Source organism: Pleurodeles waltl, chromosome 12 (assembly GCF_031143425.1).
Source record: "Pleurodeles waltl isolate 20211129_DDA chromosome 12, aPleWal1.hap1.20221129, whole genome shotgun sequence".
NCBI lineage: Eukaryota > Metazoa > Chordata > Amphibia > Caudata > Salamandridae > Pleurodeles > Pleurodeles waltl.
The window spans coordinates 65698409-65714677 of NC_090451.1; the positions used below are offsets into that span (position 1 = coordinate 65698409).

Consider the following 16269-nt stretch of genomic DNA (forward strand, 5'->3'; position numbering starts at 1 on the left):
GACACAAAAGGGGGTGGGGTGTAGCCTTATGAGCTAGAGGGGAGGGAGGAGTGGCCGCTCATACCTGAAAGGACTGTGCCTGCCGTCGCACAATGCAGTCTCAGACCCCCCTGGTGTGCGTCTGGGGCCTGTCCTGGATAAGGAAGGATCTTCAAAACACTTGAGACTTTGCTTTGAAGTTTGCCAACTTCAAAGACAGAACGGAGTATAAGAAGACCTAAAACCCCAGACTTCTAGAATCTTTCCGCAATCAAGAGGATCCTCTGCCAAGGAGAAGAGCTGGAGGAGGAGTACTGTCCCTTTGTTATGCTGTTTTGCTGGACTGCCCTGCAGTTGCTGCTTCTGCCTGAAAAGAGTGCAAAGGGTGAACTTTGCTGGGTGTCCTGCTTGAGAAAGTTCTCCAAGGGCTTGGAGTAGAGCTTGCCTCCTGTTGGAAGTCTCAGGGACACCAAAAACTTTAGTTTCCTCTATCTGCAGCACTGGGAAATGAGTGTTTTGTGCTGTTCAAGAGGAGAAACCACTGTGAATGCCGCCAGCGACGCTGCTTTCCTGCACTGTGACCTGCTGATGCTGCACGGAGTCGCATTGCCCTGCTTCGCACCACAACCTTAGTCTCACCGACGCGGTCATCAGATGACTTCACCGAGCTGCTGCTCGCAATGTGACCTGTGGGCCCTGCACTCCTGCATCGCCTGCTCACACCACAGCCTGGGCCACCCCGACGCCGCCGCTCCTGCTGACACCCGCGCCACCGCCTGCACCATGTCCTGTGGACACCGCTCGTGAGGAGCTCAAAGCAGCGTCCCGCACTGCATCCCTGGTCCACCAACGCCAGCACCATCGACTCCAGTGTCGTCACCAGGCATCCCTGCCTGCACTGTGGCCTCGTGACACCGCTTGTGAGGGTCACAAAGCACCATCCCGCCCGCACTGCTGGCTTGGGCCTACTGACGACAACGCTTCTGCATTGTTGACGCCGCTGCCTGCACTGTGACCTGTGAACACCGCATGTTGCACTGCCCCGCTTTGCACCGCAGCCCTGGTCTCACCAACGCTGCTGGATGCCGTCACCGAGCCACTGCCTGCACAGTGACCTGTGGGCACTGCACTTCGCATCGTCGGTGCACCTGACTTCATCACCCTGGAGTTCGTTCCGCAAGGCTCGTGACTTCAAGGGTCCGACGACTCTTGCACCAACTCTAGAACTGACACTGCAACGCCGCTGTCCGTAGCTCACCGCAAGGATCACAATGCCCTACAAATCCAAGATACTGTTTGCGGGTCTTCTCGACACTGTAGCTGGCCTACGACGCCACAGCTGGCCTGAACTGTTGGTTTTGTTGATCACGACACCGTGATAGCCCCAGGTAGAGCTATTGACTTCAAGGAACTGTATTTTTGAGTAAATCTTGCAGAATTCATATTTTTATTACTGCATGTTGGATTTTTATTGTATTTGGTCTTGTTTTAAATGGATAAATATTGGCTATTTTTCTAAAACTGATGTGGTGTCCTTTTGTAGTGTTCTCACTGTGTTACTGTGTGTTATTTGCAAATGCTTTACACATTGCTTCCGAGATCAGCCTGACTGCTCGTGCCAAGCTGCCAATGGGGTGAGCAGGGGTTATCTGAGCAGGTATCTCTCTTATCCTGACTAGAGTGACGGTCCCTACTTGGACAGGGTGTGAACTGACTGCCAACTAGAGACCATTTTTAACATTGGTTGTCAGCGGTGAGGATAGGATTTGCACTTGACCCACAGTGATTGGTGTACACTGCTACCATATCGCAGACCCACTTCTAACAAAGGCGTTTTGGATTTGAGGTAGAAGTGAGGCTGTTGAGTGCACGCACCCCTTCAGAGGACTCCATACCCCTCCCCCGGGGTTTGAGACCCACAGATTGAAGACCACTGATGTAGAGTCAGTACATTAACAATCCAGAGTGCATCTGTATTTTGCTGCAAAGAGATTAAGATTTCTCAAGAGAAAGTTAGCTCAGCATATGCAAATAAAATCAATAGGTTTTTATTACTGTCCAGTAGCAAAAGCAGTGTAGCGTTTTTTTTTTTTTTTTTTTTTTTCGTCTTTCACATTTTGTATGTCAGTCTACAAACAGAGTTCTGTTCGTGCACTTAAGACGTCCAGGATTAAATATGTAACTCCAGTGCTCTAATATATGGGGGAAGTGCAACTTTCCTCAAAGTAGTCCAGGATATTTGTTTGCCATTTTAACTCATGCCCTATGATATTTAGGGGAAATTAAAAAAAAATACAGATTTTAATTAAGGGTTAAAAAGTAATTTTGCGTTGACAGGATTGTTGTAGTGAGGCGTGCTGCTTAAGGCAAAAAAAATAGGAATTCCATTAAATCCTTATGATTTGGTGCTTTTACGTGTGTGCTACATTCCAGTTTGTTTACATATCCTGTGTCTTTGGTTTACTCTGAAGTTAAGTGTGCTGGAGTTACCAGTGGAACTGTATGTCTGAACGCATGGGCATCCAGAGTGCAGAACGGTTGGCATACTCACAAATTAGCTGAGATAATACCACCCCTTTATTCCCTTCGAGTGCTCTCAAAGAGCACTCTATGGCGCTTTCTGTTTCCTTTCCATTCTCGTAAATATTTTTCTTGTCTGCTTCCACACTTTCAGCAACTAGTTTCGTTTTCAGTGTACTGACTTTTTTTCCTAGCTAGTGCCCCAGCTGCTATACAGAAGAGTAAAACTAAATTGCAAAAGCATCCTATGGGATGATAAGAGTTGGATGGGCAAGTTTATTTACCATTTAGTGACTTTTGTGATCATTCTGCACATGCTTAGCAATGGATATCGAATTATTTTATTAAGATTCAACACTTAATATGTGGCATTACATGTAAAGTTGCTTGTCTGGAGCAGTGTTAGAATTTGTGCATAAGGTATAGTTGGCACGTACATTAATTTGAGTACACAAACCAGTTTGAATAAACGGGAATAAAGGAAAGTTTTTGAGAGATTCAATCCTTGTGCTTTTGGTTGGGACAAATAGACAGCTCTCTAAAAGTGGTTGTCCCTGATAGTTGGTAATTCAGCAGCATGGCATCATTCTAAACTTTCTCAATCCTTCGTTTCTCTGCTCTCTACAGAGCAAATCTAGTGGATCTGCAGAAGAAACTGGAAGAATTGGAGCTGGACGAGCAACAGAAGAAGCGATTGGAAGCTTTCTTGACCCAGAAAGCAAAGGTTGGGGAACTGAAGGATGACGACTTTGACAGGATCTGTGAGTTGGGTGCAGGAAATGGTGGCGTGGTCACCAAAGTGCGACACAGGCCTTCAGGGCTCATCATGGCACGGAAGGTAAGCCAGTAGTAGCTAAATATACTGTGTGTATTATAATGTGCCATAGAAGACGTTTTCAAATGGGTTCTTAGTTCTGTGCCCTATAAGACTCCCATATCGCTCAATGTTTAGTATATTATCTGAAGTACTTTGGAGGAATCTACTCCACTCCTTTGATATAATGAAGTTTGTTTAAGAAGCTAATTCCTGGAGCACTAACTCATTAATGTCATATTTATAAAATAAAACATTTCTAGTTTTTTGGTTATTGTAATTTAAGATGGGGACCAGCCTGACTGTTTAGATTTAAATCTACTCCTGATTTGGTTTAATCTACTGAGCAAATGTGAAGTTGCTTGTGCCAACTTTGTTCGCATTTGTATTTTTTGGAACACAATGGGGTGAACATGGCATTCAAGCACAATTTGTTACAGTTCATAAGGAATTGGTTTGTATGCTATATACTAATCATTTGTATACAATATGAATTATGTTCTTGTTTTCCATAATACATAGTCTGCACGCTCAGAGCTTGTTTTCTCCATGAAGAATCAGAGAACATGCAGGCAGAGAAGGCATGATTTGGACGGAAGGCTTCCAATTGGTTTTCTAAAGACATGCAAAAGAAGGAAGGATGTGATCTCCAAGAAAAATTGTCTTGAGTTGAAAACAAGCGTGGAAATCTTTAGAAACCAAAAATGGATACTCTGTAGATGTGGACTCTCTCCTGGTTGTATTTAGTATCCACTGCTAGAGGTGCAGGAGTGACCTGATGTCTTAGTTAATTGCAAGCATATTAACAAATCTAGTTGGAATTGTCCAGTGAACTCCTACCACACGGTTCAGGTTAGGTGCAAACAAAGTGAAAATATTCACTGTTGATATGTAAGACAGAACCCACTATAACTTTCCTGTGAGGCACGGTTTATCCAATTTGTGGAGATTTTTCAGATTCTGAACTTTTTAGTAGGGACCAAAACATGTTGTGTTGAGTGTGACAGAGCATTGAGTAGTTTGTGGCTTGTCATTTATCTTAAGCTCATTTCTCCCAGTCTGCTCTGGTGGTAACCTGAGATGTTAGCCTGTCTTTTTACAAGAAGGCCAGGACCTGTAAAAAGGTTTAGTTTTCATCTGAGTTGCATTTGTAAGAAAGTACGTTTCAGTACTTTCCACAGTGATAATTAAAGGATAGTTCTGATGACTTAGGAAGTACTCCAGACTAACTGGAATTAGTTGGTGGAATTTTCTAAATAAGTCAGGCTTTGAAAAATCTTTAAAAAGTTACTAAACCTGCCGGTCGAGTAACTTGAATAATCTACTCGACATAACTGAAATGTACTTGGCCCGTAAATTGGTCTCAAATTGTGTAATCGTAGGCAAATATTTTATTTTACCGCCACCTTTTACTTTGTTCCCACTTGAGTGCACCTTCAAATATGTGATTTCAGCATTTCTGCTGTACAAAATAACTTGGTTTGATTAAATAGACTAAACGTTTGCTCCATATATAAGAATCTAGCACACATGATTCCTGACTTGCATCTTAGTTTTCTAGTAGCATTGCCATCAGGGAAGGGCAGGAGTGTTTCTCAGTTCATGTTTAAACACTTGCTTTTATTAAATACATTACAAAAGCATGATGTGGTAGCGCACTCATTTACAGACAGTGAATTTCCTATTAAAATGGCCAAACAAAATCCCACAAACTTGCAGCTTTACTGATAAAACTATATAGTGTATTAAAAATCAGTGAAATTGGGTTTAAGAAAACATTTCCTTTGCACATCACCAAGTAGTGTTCTGATTTCTTTTCATCCTATTAAAATGTTTTTCATCCCATAGAAGTACAACAAATGGGCTTTCACAAGTACACTGAAATATATTTTGAAATGTTTGTATAGTTGACTTACTAGCGATTTAAATTGTGGTAGGAAAAATCTGTCACCCTGCAGCCTCTAATTTCACACACTTTGTACAGCAGATCAGACAGTTCATGTAACAAAATCCTAGAACTCTGCAGTCCGAGAAGTAGACTGACTTCTGACCCCTTTCTTTTGAACACAGAACAAATGTGACCAGCTAAAGATTTATTGGCATTTTATTATGCCTTCACTTTGAGTTATCAGAACACCTGTCCTGAATCAACTCGCCAGAACGGTGAGTAGGGTCTAAATTTAGCTTGACCTGATTAAATCTGACTCGCCATAGATTTCTCGAGCCCTGAAGTGATTAGCACAAAGGCCTCTAACATGGCCTAATGTTCTCCCTCAAATTTGAATAAGCGTAACCATTCAAATGTGAGACACCTGTGGCCAGAGTTGTGCAACATAACAGAAAATTATCATATTTAGAAAGATGAACTAAGCTAGAGACCTACCAATCCTGGGTGGTTGTTAAATCTAGACTGAAGGTGTACATGGTTTGATCTTAGTAACTCTTGAAACTGCAAGACCACTTGATTTGTAGAATGAAAGGCACGCCAGGATGACCAGGTGTTTAAGATGTTTTGTCGTAAAAAAGTGGTCAAAAGAGGATTTATAGAGATGGCACAGCAATTAAAAGCAGATAGAGCAGTTGGTGAAGGGAAGAATGAGAGAATGATTGGGTGTCTGGCTTTGACATCATTTTGGCACGGTTCTTTTGCCCATGTTGAAGGAATATGGTGATAGAGGTAAAGTGTGAATAGCTAATGGAACTTCATTTACTGAAGGCTGGCTCTTGACAAGAAACCTTTTTTTATAGCTCTGTTGATATAGTTTAGGCAGTCATTCAATTGACTGGACTCCCACGACCCTGCACCTCCTAAACAATGCAAAAATGGTGTCATCAAGTAATTTGGATTTTAATGTGGGTATCTAAATCTGGTGGACTTTTACCACATTCAACAGGACCATGACCTTTTCTTTGCAGTAGGGTGTTGCCCGCTGATTTCGTAGTGGAATGAGAATGTCTTTTTAAAGAGGCTTGCCTTACTATTTGATGCAATGCATTTCAGAGCTGACTGTTCAAAAGAGTCTTCCACCTTGTGACTTGAGAACATATTGAGAGAGAATCACACTCCAACTGGGTTTCCTGTGTTTTGTGAGTGAACTGCAGAGGGAAGGTTGAACTTTCTTCCCTGCACCACTCAGACCTAGTAATTGTCCTTGAGCATTGGGGTGATGCGAGTTAATTTTCTTAGGCTAACCTAAAACAGTCTAGGTTCTTGGGTTCGCCATCTCTGCATTTTCAGTTTATCTTTGTGGCATCAGCATAGACAATATTGAACAAACTTAAAGCATCACAATGGCCCTGTGTACATTTGTAAGAGATGGTGGTGGTCAGAAATAGTGTTATTGTTGAACAAGGGATGGTACTAGGGATTCAGCATGAGACAGTTCAATGTAGAGTTGCTAGAACCTAGAACTAATTCAGTTTACTGGCCAAATTTTGGTAGGAACGAAGAGTGGTTTGCAGTGTATAGTCTCATGCAGCAGAGCTGTCAATTAAGTTTTGGAGTTGAAGTGTGGATTTAGTTTTAAAAGGCAAAGTACTTTATTTTGCTTCATATTTTCCAGCTTTATTACAAAAGTAGCCTCAAGTTCTGCCATTTAAATTTGTTTTTTTATCTCTACCCAGTCACTGCCGAAAGACCCTAGAAAGGAAAGTAAGTGGGCACTTAAGTCTAAAAATGGTTTAGTAGTATCAGCACCCCTGTACACAATGTCAACTAAGCCCGAAGAACAGGTCCCTTTCACTCTAGTCTCATTTGAGACTGAGCGACTGCTAAATCCATAAGTGCTCCTAAGCAGACACATCACTATTTGATAGAAAATGTCCAAGTATAGGAACAAGGTGGGAACTTCCACCAGCCGTGGTCCATTGGAATAATATTGTGCGTCTCCCCATCTTGAACCACAAAGTGAAGTTAATCCGATAGCTCCTTTCAGCCAGGAGCCCTTTGGTGTGGGAATAGTATAGTCCCTCCGACCATACCAGGGCCATAAGAAAATAGACATGAATTAACCCTGCAGAACTAAGCTTGGTCATAACTGATATCAATAAAATGACTCTGATCATACAAGTTCTCAGCTCACCGAAGAAGTGGGGTTACACTGCTGATTGAAAAACCATCTCTATCTATTACAAGTACTATTGCTTCTTTCCAAACTATAATGTAGCACGGTCAGATTCTCTTCTCCAGCGGGTCTTGGAGAGAGAAGCTATCTCACAGTTTGGAAGTCTGATTTACACACCAGAATAACACCTTCCTCTTGAAGATCCAGATGGTATGGATCACCTTTAAAAAACTGATCTAGGGTCAAAATATGTATCTAATGGTTGTCATCTGTTCTGTCACTATTCTGCAGGCATCAGTCTAGGACAGTCGAACTGCTCCTGCACCTAAGCTTCCGAGTTCATACTTGTTTGATAGTTATTGTTATTTGTTTAGTTTTAGTATATTAAGCCATCTGGTCTTTACAAAGAAACATTTAAAAACATATCACCATTATAAACAAAATTAGATACATATAAAATTAATTTTAATAAACATTAATTAACTTGATTGAAATTTGCTGTTCAACGTTAATGTTGTACATGAAGCGCGGGCAGCCAATAGAATCACGCCCCCGATTGGCACTCCTGGGTGTGCGGGGGCCAACCGATCTTAATCAATATCAGAAGATTTCGTAAACTTGGGATACTTGGTCACAAAACACAACATTGCACAGAGATGGGTGTCTGGGATCTCCCCGTGGCTACATGATTCTGAGGTGGAGATGGCACACTGCATGGTGATAGAGCATGAGCTATATCAGGGCAGAGGCTGCATGAAGAAATTTGGGAAAATCTGGGACGGCTGGGAAATGAACACAGAGGAGGATTAGGGGCAATGAGATGGGCAGAAAACAATTGTGGATGGGAGCTGCCCCCAATACATAAGAACTGGAAATAATCCGATGTTGGCGAAGGGAGCGGTAGACAAAGGAAATAGAAGGTAGATTGTTACGGTCAGCCTTTACTCCTGTGTACTAGAGTTTGACGTGTCATGGTGTTTGGGGGATGGGGCCTGTTCAATTTATGATTATTATTTTCGTGAATCAACGTACAAAACAAATATACTAAACTTTTTTAAAAAAAATGTTCCACCTACTATTCTTATACCACCAGAACTGTCTAGAGAAACTATGGAAGTGGTGTCTATTTAGGTGTCTCGAGGACCCCTTTACACTAAAACAGGGTATGGGTGCAGTCATATGAGTGTTTTTTGTGTATCACTCATCTGTGCAGTAAGCAAGAGAGTATCTGTCAACTGCCCCACGCCCTTAGTAACCTCCGATTTCAACCACGTGATAGCATGCAATATGACTTTAACACACATGGCCCTGTAGTGAATGATCATAACTTCTGAAACATGCTCAGTAAAAATGTATGTCACCATTATGGTAAAGAATGTATTTTTTTTCTTTTATCCCTCCTCACCCAAAAGTCCTGCTAGGATAGAGTACATTCCTGTTGATAAAGTCCATGTGACGTTTGTGAAGAATTCTTCCATTGAACCAGCGTTAGTCCCAGATCGTGTATATATTTCACTCGCAACAAAATGTCGAACATGGACATAACCTACAAAGTCATCATAACTTGAAGTATTACTATAGAATACAAATTCCCAGCGTATGATCAGAAACACTGTCTTTTTATAAAAGAGAACGAAGGATCCCTTTCCTTCCCACAAATTCTATTGGATCTTTTAAAAGATATGCTGTAAGGTATTGCAGTTGGAATTGTAGCAAATAAAAATAAAGAAAGCAGTCTTGTCAAAATTTTTTAACTAAACAGCATTTCCTTTTGAAAGGCAATGCTGAACTAAAAATGTAATAGATCTTAAATATGAGGACTGTGGCTTACTTGGAAAACTGCTACATTTGGGGGTAAGCAGGCATAAAGCTAAGAAGTCATTCTTCTGTGATAGGACTAGACGAGACCTTTGTTTAGTGCAGAGGGAACAGACTGAACTTTTCGGCAATCGAAGATAAAGATCGCATAACTGCAGCTCTCAGTCTTCCAATTTTACTGATTTTTAGGGATAAATACAGACAGAAAACTATCTATTTTCCTGTATGTGTTTATTTCTAAATATGGGAAAAAATGAATTTGTATGGCTTTTTTGAATGATTCAATATGCTGCCATTCATGACTGCCAGACCAATAGCTGTGTGGGCTGACAGGTAAGGGAGTTCAGCAAAAGCGTATGTTTCCTAATGAGGCTTAAACAGCTATAGATGTGCAGAAGGTTGATAGATTCCTGAAAATGGAATCCATGTTGGAACTCTGGTTGTAAATATTTTTTCCCCTTATTTTCCTCTTACCAGCCTCTGGTATTCACATTTCCTGCCCCAGCGTGCTTCTCATGTTAACCCGCTCCGTCTGCACCAGCAGCCTTGCTGCTGGTAGCTTTGTAACTGTTCGTTTAATGTTTTTGGATGTGTGATTCACAGAAACCCTTTATTTTTCTACCTATGAATATTTGATGCTTTCTGGGAGGAGAAACAGTGAAAAACCGTAAACATTTTCAAATAAATCTCAATTTTCAAGAGTACTTGCTTCTAGTTTGTGTGCATTTTTTCGGTCTGTGACATGCAGGTCATGTTTACTTTGTGTTCAGGTCAGAAGAACACGGTCTACAGTGTGCCTGAATGCTGTTTGCTTTTGTCATGTGGTCAATACAGCTGTCCTTAAAATATTTTTAAAGTGTTGCATGCCTGCAATCAGCCTAATCAAGACTAGCCCGCTCGTCACAACCAGCAGTGTAAATTCTTGGCACTATTTTAGTAGTTGACTAACACTAGTCCTGTTGATGTCTTTCTGTTCCACTTTACACATACCAAGGTGTCCTTAGACTCTTGCCATAATGACCTCTTTACCTTTCGTCTTCCCAGCTGATTCATTTGGAGATTAAGCCAGCCATCAGGAATCAGATTATTCGGGAACTGCAAGTGCTGCATGAGTGCAACTCTCCGTATATTGTGGGCTTCTATGGTGCCTTCTACAGCGATGGGGAGATTAGCATTTGCATGGAGCACATGGTGAGTCTGACTGATGTTCACGCTGTCTCTCGGTTTGGAGTGGAGAGTAAAAGCCTAAAAGAAAAAGGACAATTTTCATATTTTTCTTTTTGCTATTAACAGATTCTTTAGCCCTCTACCCACACTTACTTACATTAAAGACACAGGGTAAATGCAAGTGGCCAACGTGAGACACTAGACCGTTTTTGTTTTATGTAAAACATTGGTGCTTTCCCTGTTCTGGCCACTTGATCTGCTGTCTTTTTTTCAGGCATGGTGACCTAACTCCCACACCCCCTTACTTTATTTTGTTTTCAGACCCCCACCATATTCCTGCATTTTACAGTCACTTGCATCCTAGACGAGCCTCTCATACCGTTTCTCCCTAAGATAGCTCTTTTGCTTTCTAATTAATCTCTCCTTGATAAGTCCATTGTAGTAACTGTAAAACTTGCAATGCTACAATTCTGATTGGGGATTTTTTTTTTTACTTTTTACTTTATTCATTTTAATTTGAGACATTTGATGCATTGGGAAAGGATAACCCATTCTACTCCAGTTTCAATGTGTGAGCCTTTTGTGTCGAGAGAGATATAGGCAGAAAAAGAAAGCATCACAAACTTAATATATATGATTAAGGCATCAGTGCTATCCCAAGTGGCCATGCAGGCATATTTTTTGTTCCTCTGATCTTACAAGTATTCTGCACTTCGCTCTACCCTCGGTCTGGTCAGTACATTTTTGCTTTGTGTTTGTCTCTGGGAGTCACAAAGAGGGGGCTTGGGCTCCAGTTTTCAAGATTGTCGTCTTTCTTCTCTACATTTAGGATGGAGGTTCTTTGGATCAGGTTCTTAAAGAAGCCAGGCGGATCCCAGAAGAGATACTTGGAAAAGTCAGTATTGCGGTGAGTGTCTAATGACTGCAATGCTGGAATGAACGACGCACATTGTAGCCAAGGCCTTTCTAAAAGTCTGTGGCAGGATTTGAGTCTCTGTGTTGGGATACATGCTGCTCTGCACAACTGACACTGCTGCCTATTCCTTAAAATAGCTACCAGGAGTTTAAAAACCTTCATGTATTTATTGAAGTGTCCGGGTAGGGGAATGTCTCTTTTGCATATGGCATTCTCTAACTTTGCAGTCAATGATTTTGTATGTTTTACATGTCTAGCAATTAAATTGATATTGGTAGGATGTGTTGCAAACTAATAATGTTCATGCATGAGTAGAAGTTAAAATGTTGCCATTTTTAATTTGTGAGTCTAGATCTCATCGACTGCAGATTACCATGTTCACCAATAAAGTGCTGCCTTCTGGTATCTTTGGACTCACACTCCAGCAATGCTATATCTGTTCTCTTTATCAGTCCTATGCAGTAATTAGGCTCTGTTCCAGGCTCTCACTTGTCCCTTCTTCTTAGGTACTCCGAGGTTTGGCATACCTAAGAGAAAAACATCAGATCATGCACAGAGGTGAGTCTTGCTTAAAATTAACTGAAAACCTCTTCAGTGGCTTACTTTAGCCCTTCCTGCTTCTTTCTGTGTCTAGTAAATAAATGATCTCCCACCCTGGATACTTCTCATGATCCTTTGAAGTGCGCCCCCCAGCCCTTGCAGGTATTTGTCATGGATACTTCTGTCTCCCATTAAAGGATAACCTATTATTGTCACTTTAGACTATTTCGGTTCTGTACTTTTCCACATGTCCTGCTCCTCCTATGACGCAAATAGGTTGAAATGCCTCCCAAAATGTGCCTCCGCTACATTAGTGTAATTCTGGTCTGTGTAATGTCCTTGGAGTACTTTTGTGCCCTGCTTCTTCCCGAGAGTACTATTATCTTTTGTTTAATGCAAACAAGTATACCCCAGTGATGCTAGTACAATGAATTACTTCCCTACCATGCTTCCCTCACATAACTGCACTCTATTACCCTTGCCCCTTTTGATACTTTAAAGTGCCCGCTTTTTTAACTAATACACAAAAGAATGCCTTTTTTCTGATGCACTAAAGTGCCCCTGGCCAACTGTGACACTAATCCATTGTTTCACCTCCGAGCTCTTGCATACATCACCTACCATAGCTGCACAAGACAAGTCCTTTTCTTTGTGATACTCCAGAGTACTCCTGATCACTTCCCATTCCCTGCTTGCTTCTTCTGCACTAGTCACCCTGGCCTACTGTAGGCGTGATACATTACCTTGCCAGCATATGTCACCTATCATAGCTGCACTCGAGTACTCTTGTTTCCTTGTGATACACTAGAGTACTCCTGATCTACTGTGTGCTAATACATAGAATCACTTCCCAGCCCTTGCTTTCTTCTCCTGAACTAGATTGCTCCTTACTTACTGTAGTTCTCATATTGTGATTCCCTTGCTAGCCCTTGTACGCTTCTACACCAGATGACTCCCCCGAGTACGCTTCTCCTGTACTAGATTGTCCTGTTTACGTCCACTGCTATAGCATTCTAGTACCCCCTCCTGTGACAGACCAGAATAGTGTAGGTACCTATTCTCTCTTACTTAACCCTACTTGAGATTGTTACCAACCACCTGACATGCATGGCTTTTCTGGGATTCTCTTTTCAGATGTAAAACCCTCTAACATCCTAGTGAATTCCAGAGGAGAAATTAAGTTGTGTGATTTTGGAGTGAGCGGGCAACTCATAGACTCCATGGCCAATTCTTTTGTAGGCACAAGATCCTACATGTCGGTAAGTGTCTTGCTTTTGCACTTCTGGGGCACGTCATGTGGAGAAAATAATTGCACCAGATGTATTGAACTGCAAGGTTGTTACACTCCGACAGAGAACCTTAATCACTAAACAAATTACGTTTAATAAATGAGAACTGCCTTAAAAGTAAAGAAAAGTTTATTTCGCTTGAGACAAATGTAGCAAAAAGAAATCCGATTTTTCTATGCAAAATGCAGGTGTAGAACTTAAAAAGGGCATCTTATTAATGGGAGAAATTAAAAAGCACTTAAACATATTGCGTTGCAGTTGTGCTGCTTATAATACACAAACCAAACAGGGGAATATATGAGGCAGGGATAAGTGTAGTCTGGTTCATTTGTGTGACCTTCCCTGAATAATGTCAACAAATGGATTTCACTGACCTTGATTTGCTGTCTGCTAGGTCCAACAGGTTTAATTTAAGCTTCTTAGTAGAACTGAATGCTTTGCCTTTGAGCGCCAAAAATGAACTTTGTGTCTTATGTGATGATCCCTTATGTGTTCTAGATTAAACTAACTGGCCTTACTGATTTTTTTTTTATTTTATTTTTTTTAATTCCTTTCTTTTCTCCCTCATTAGTAGTACGTTATATAGGGAGAACATTACAATGTTTCTTATCGCCAGACCCTTGTGTAAAAAGGGGCCCCTTTCTTGAAATGGGATATTTATTTTTGTGTAGATCTGATTTCACAGTATTTCACTTTAATGGTTTCTCAAGCGTATACATTTTACATTTTTACGTATTGATTTAGTGAACCTTCACTGTAGGATGTTTTATTATGTGATAGATCTACCATTAGGCAGCTTGTTTAGCTCTTCCACAATCTGTTGTGCTTGTCTTCATTTGAAGGAATAACAATGACCTCACTCACGGGTAACATTTCTTTTAACTGTAACTTTAATAATCAAAGGGTAGATGGACAGAACTGAAGTGGTGTACCAATATTTTATGGAAATTCTTGAGCACTATGTAGACTTGTATCTCCCCTTCGTAAACTGAACGTGTGCCCTCAGGTTCTGTGACTCCTTCCACAGTCAGGGCGACAGACCATCAATCAAAGAAGTACATGGTGTCATTCTACTTTGATTCACATACACACAGAGCAAGTTTGCTGGACCGGAATATTAATATTCAATTTCTAATGCTTATCTCTATTTGCATTTAATTTGTCATCCAGGCAGAAATTTGAAAACAACTTTTCTCACTAAACTTGCAAATACTATGCCGCTTATTTTTCTATCACCTCCTCTGTCTCTGCCTCTTCTGTTTTTTCCAGCCAGAACGGTTACAGGGCACACATTATTCAGTGCAGTCCGATATCTGGAGTATGGGCCTGTCTTTAGTAGAACTTTCAATTGGCAGATACCCCATCCCGCCACCTGATGCCAAGGAACTTGAAGCAATATTTGGTCGACCGATGATGGATGGAGCGGTGGGTGAATCCCACAGCATCTCCCCTAGGCCGAGACCCCCAGGACGCCCCATCAGCAGTGAGTATGTTGCTTAAAGTGATGCTGAAGTATGGACAGTAAAATATTGTGCTGACCAGTGATCTTGGGATGTTTTTGGTGCATTTTGACAGATGACCCCTCGCCTCAGTTGATTTGCTCACACATTAATACTTTTTTCTTTTCTTATGCAGTTTAAGGGAAGCTGTTTTCAGTGAAAGCAGCAGCTCTTATTTTCGCCTTAATAGATCCCCCTGGTTTCTTTAAAATGCCGCAAGAATTAAAAACCCACATGGGCTGCCAGTTACCTACTCAAATGCTGATCTAGATCTTACCTTTGTGTACTTCTGTGCAGCCTGCTATGCTCAGGAATCCAGAATTTCTTCTGTTGTCAGTTCATTGAAATCATTCTGAACGCTGGAAAAGGTATCACTGTCCTTTCTCTTGGAATCCATAACCTACGAAAATGTTATCTGGTCTTTCGGTGGTATTCGTCCTCTCAGGCTGGTGGCTCGAGCTCAAGGCTTTCTACAAGATCAGTGGTTCTACAGGAAAGGTTTTGAAGGGGAATACTGCAGTAACAAATGTCACTAATCTGGACAACGCTGGGAGAAAAGACATTATAAATATCATAATTCAGGCATTCATCTGCATAATGTCTTTAGGTTTGTCTTGACGTGGAGTACTTTGAGGTAAATCCAGTCACACGCATCAGTCCCAGTTTGGTCCCTAAGCGCTTATGTTTTCATCAGCACAGACTCAGCAGAGTTTGGATGTTAAGTACAGCATGTGCATTCAAGTAACACAAACCCTGGCTGCTGAAAGCAACTGAACATTAGCAACTAGACTCTTGGTCATGAAAAGATACAGTGCTTTCTCCAGAGTAGGGTGATTTAGATGGAACACTCTTCTACAGGAACGGAAACAAACATCCTGTACTTATTTCCTATTTTTCACATTGCAATAGTCCAAGCTTCATTTACAGTGGGAGGCTAATCCTTTAGCTGCCTGGTGAGACTTCATGTCATCACATAATACTCTATGCACTTACACAGTGCTGATTACTGTACTGTGTTCTTGTGCAAAGGTGAGTACGCATGTTTGATTAATGATAATGCTCCTTCCCACATCCCTCACCAAGAGACACCCTTCAACACTGCTCATATTGATCCATCGGTCATAGCCTATAACTTTCAACCCTGCAGGACAGTAATTGGTGCTAGTAAGCTTTCTTGTGTACTGGGGCTGGATTTCACCAGTTAGATAGATAGGGCCTGATTCTAACTTTGGAGGACGGTGTTAAACCGTCCCAAAAGTGGCGGATATACCACCTACCGTATTACAAGTCCATTATATCCTATGGAACTCGTAATACGGTAGGTGGTATATCCGCCACTTTTGGGACGGTTTAACACCGTCCTCCAAAGTTAGAATCAGGCCCATAGTCTCTTCCTCTGACTGGCTGGGCAGTGTCTCTTTATGTAAGGACAGGAGCGAACTGCTCTGGTTCTGCCTGAATAGCATGTGTGGGGTTTTGCAGTGTACTGCTGAGAAGCATGTGTGGTGGCTATAGAGTACTGGAAAGTCTCCCAAGTATTCAACCTCTCTGACAACCTAGAGCAAGCCTGTTCCTTGATCATGTGTATTAAAGCTCCCCCTGCCTCCCTCCGCCCATCCAACATATGTTCAAAGACTGGAGCTGTACTCAGGAGCCATGGGCC

The 16269-nt window shown here is 41.6% G+C and overlaps 1 protein-coding gene across 1 annotated transcript in view; it reads left to right on the forward strand.

The window, feature by feature from the left end:
- Positions 1-16269, forward strand: part of MAP2K2 (mitogen-activated protein kinase kinase 2) — a 75985-nt gene that overhangs the window by 5670 nt on the left and 54046 nt on the right. The window contains exons 2-7 of the mRNA XM_069216202.1: positions 3127-3337; positions 10240-10386; positions 11192-11269; positions 11785-11836; positions 12953-13077; positions 14377-14590. Of these exons, the coding sequence (XP_069072303.1) occupies positions 3127-3337; positions 10240-10386; positions 11192-11269; positions 11785-11836; positions 12953-13077; positions 14377-14590 (827 nt within the window). The remainder of the gene's footprint in view (positions 1-3126; positions 3338-10239; positions 10387-11191; positions 11270-11784; positions 11837-12952; positions 13078-14376; positions 14591-16269) is intronic.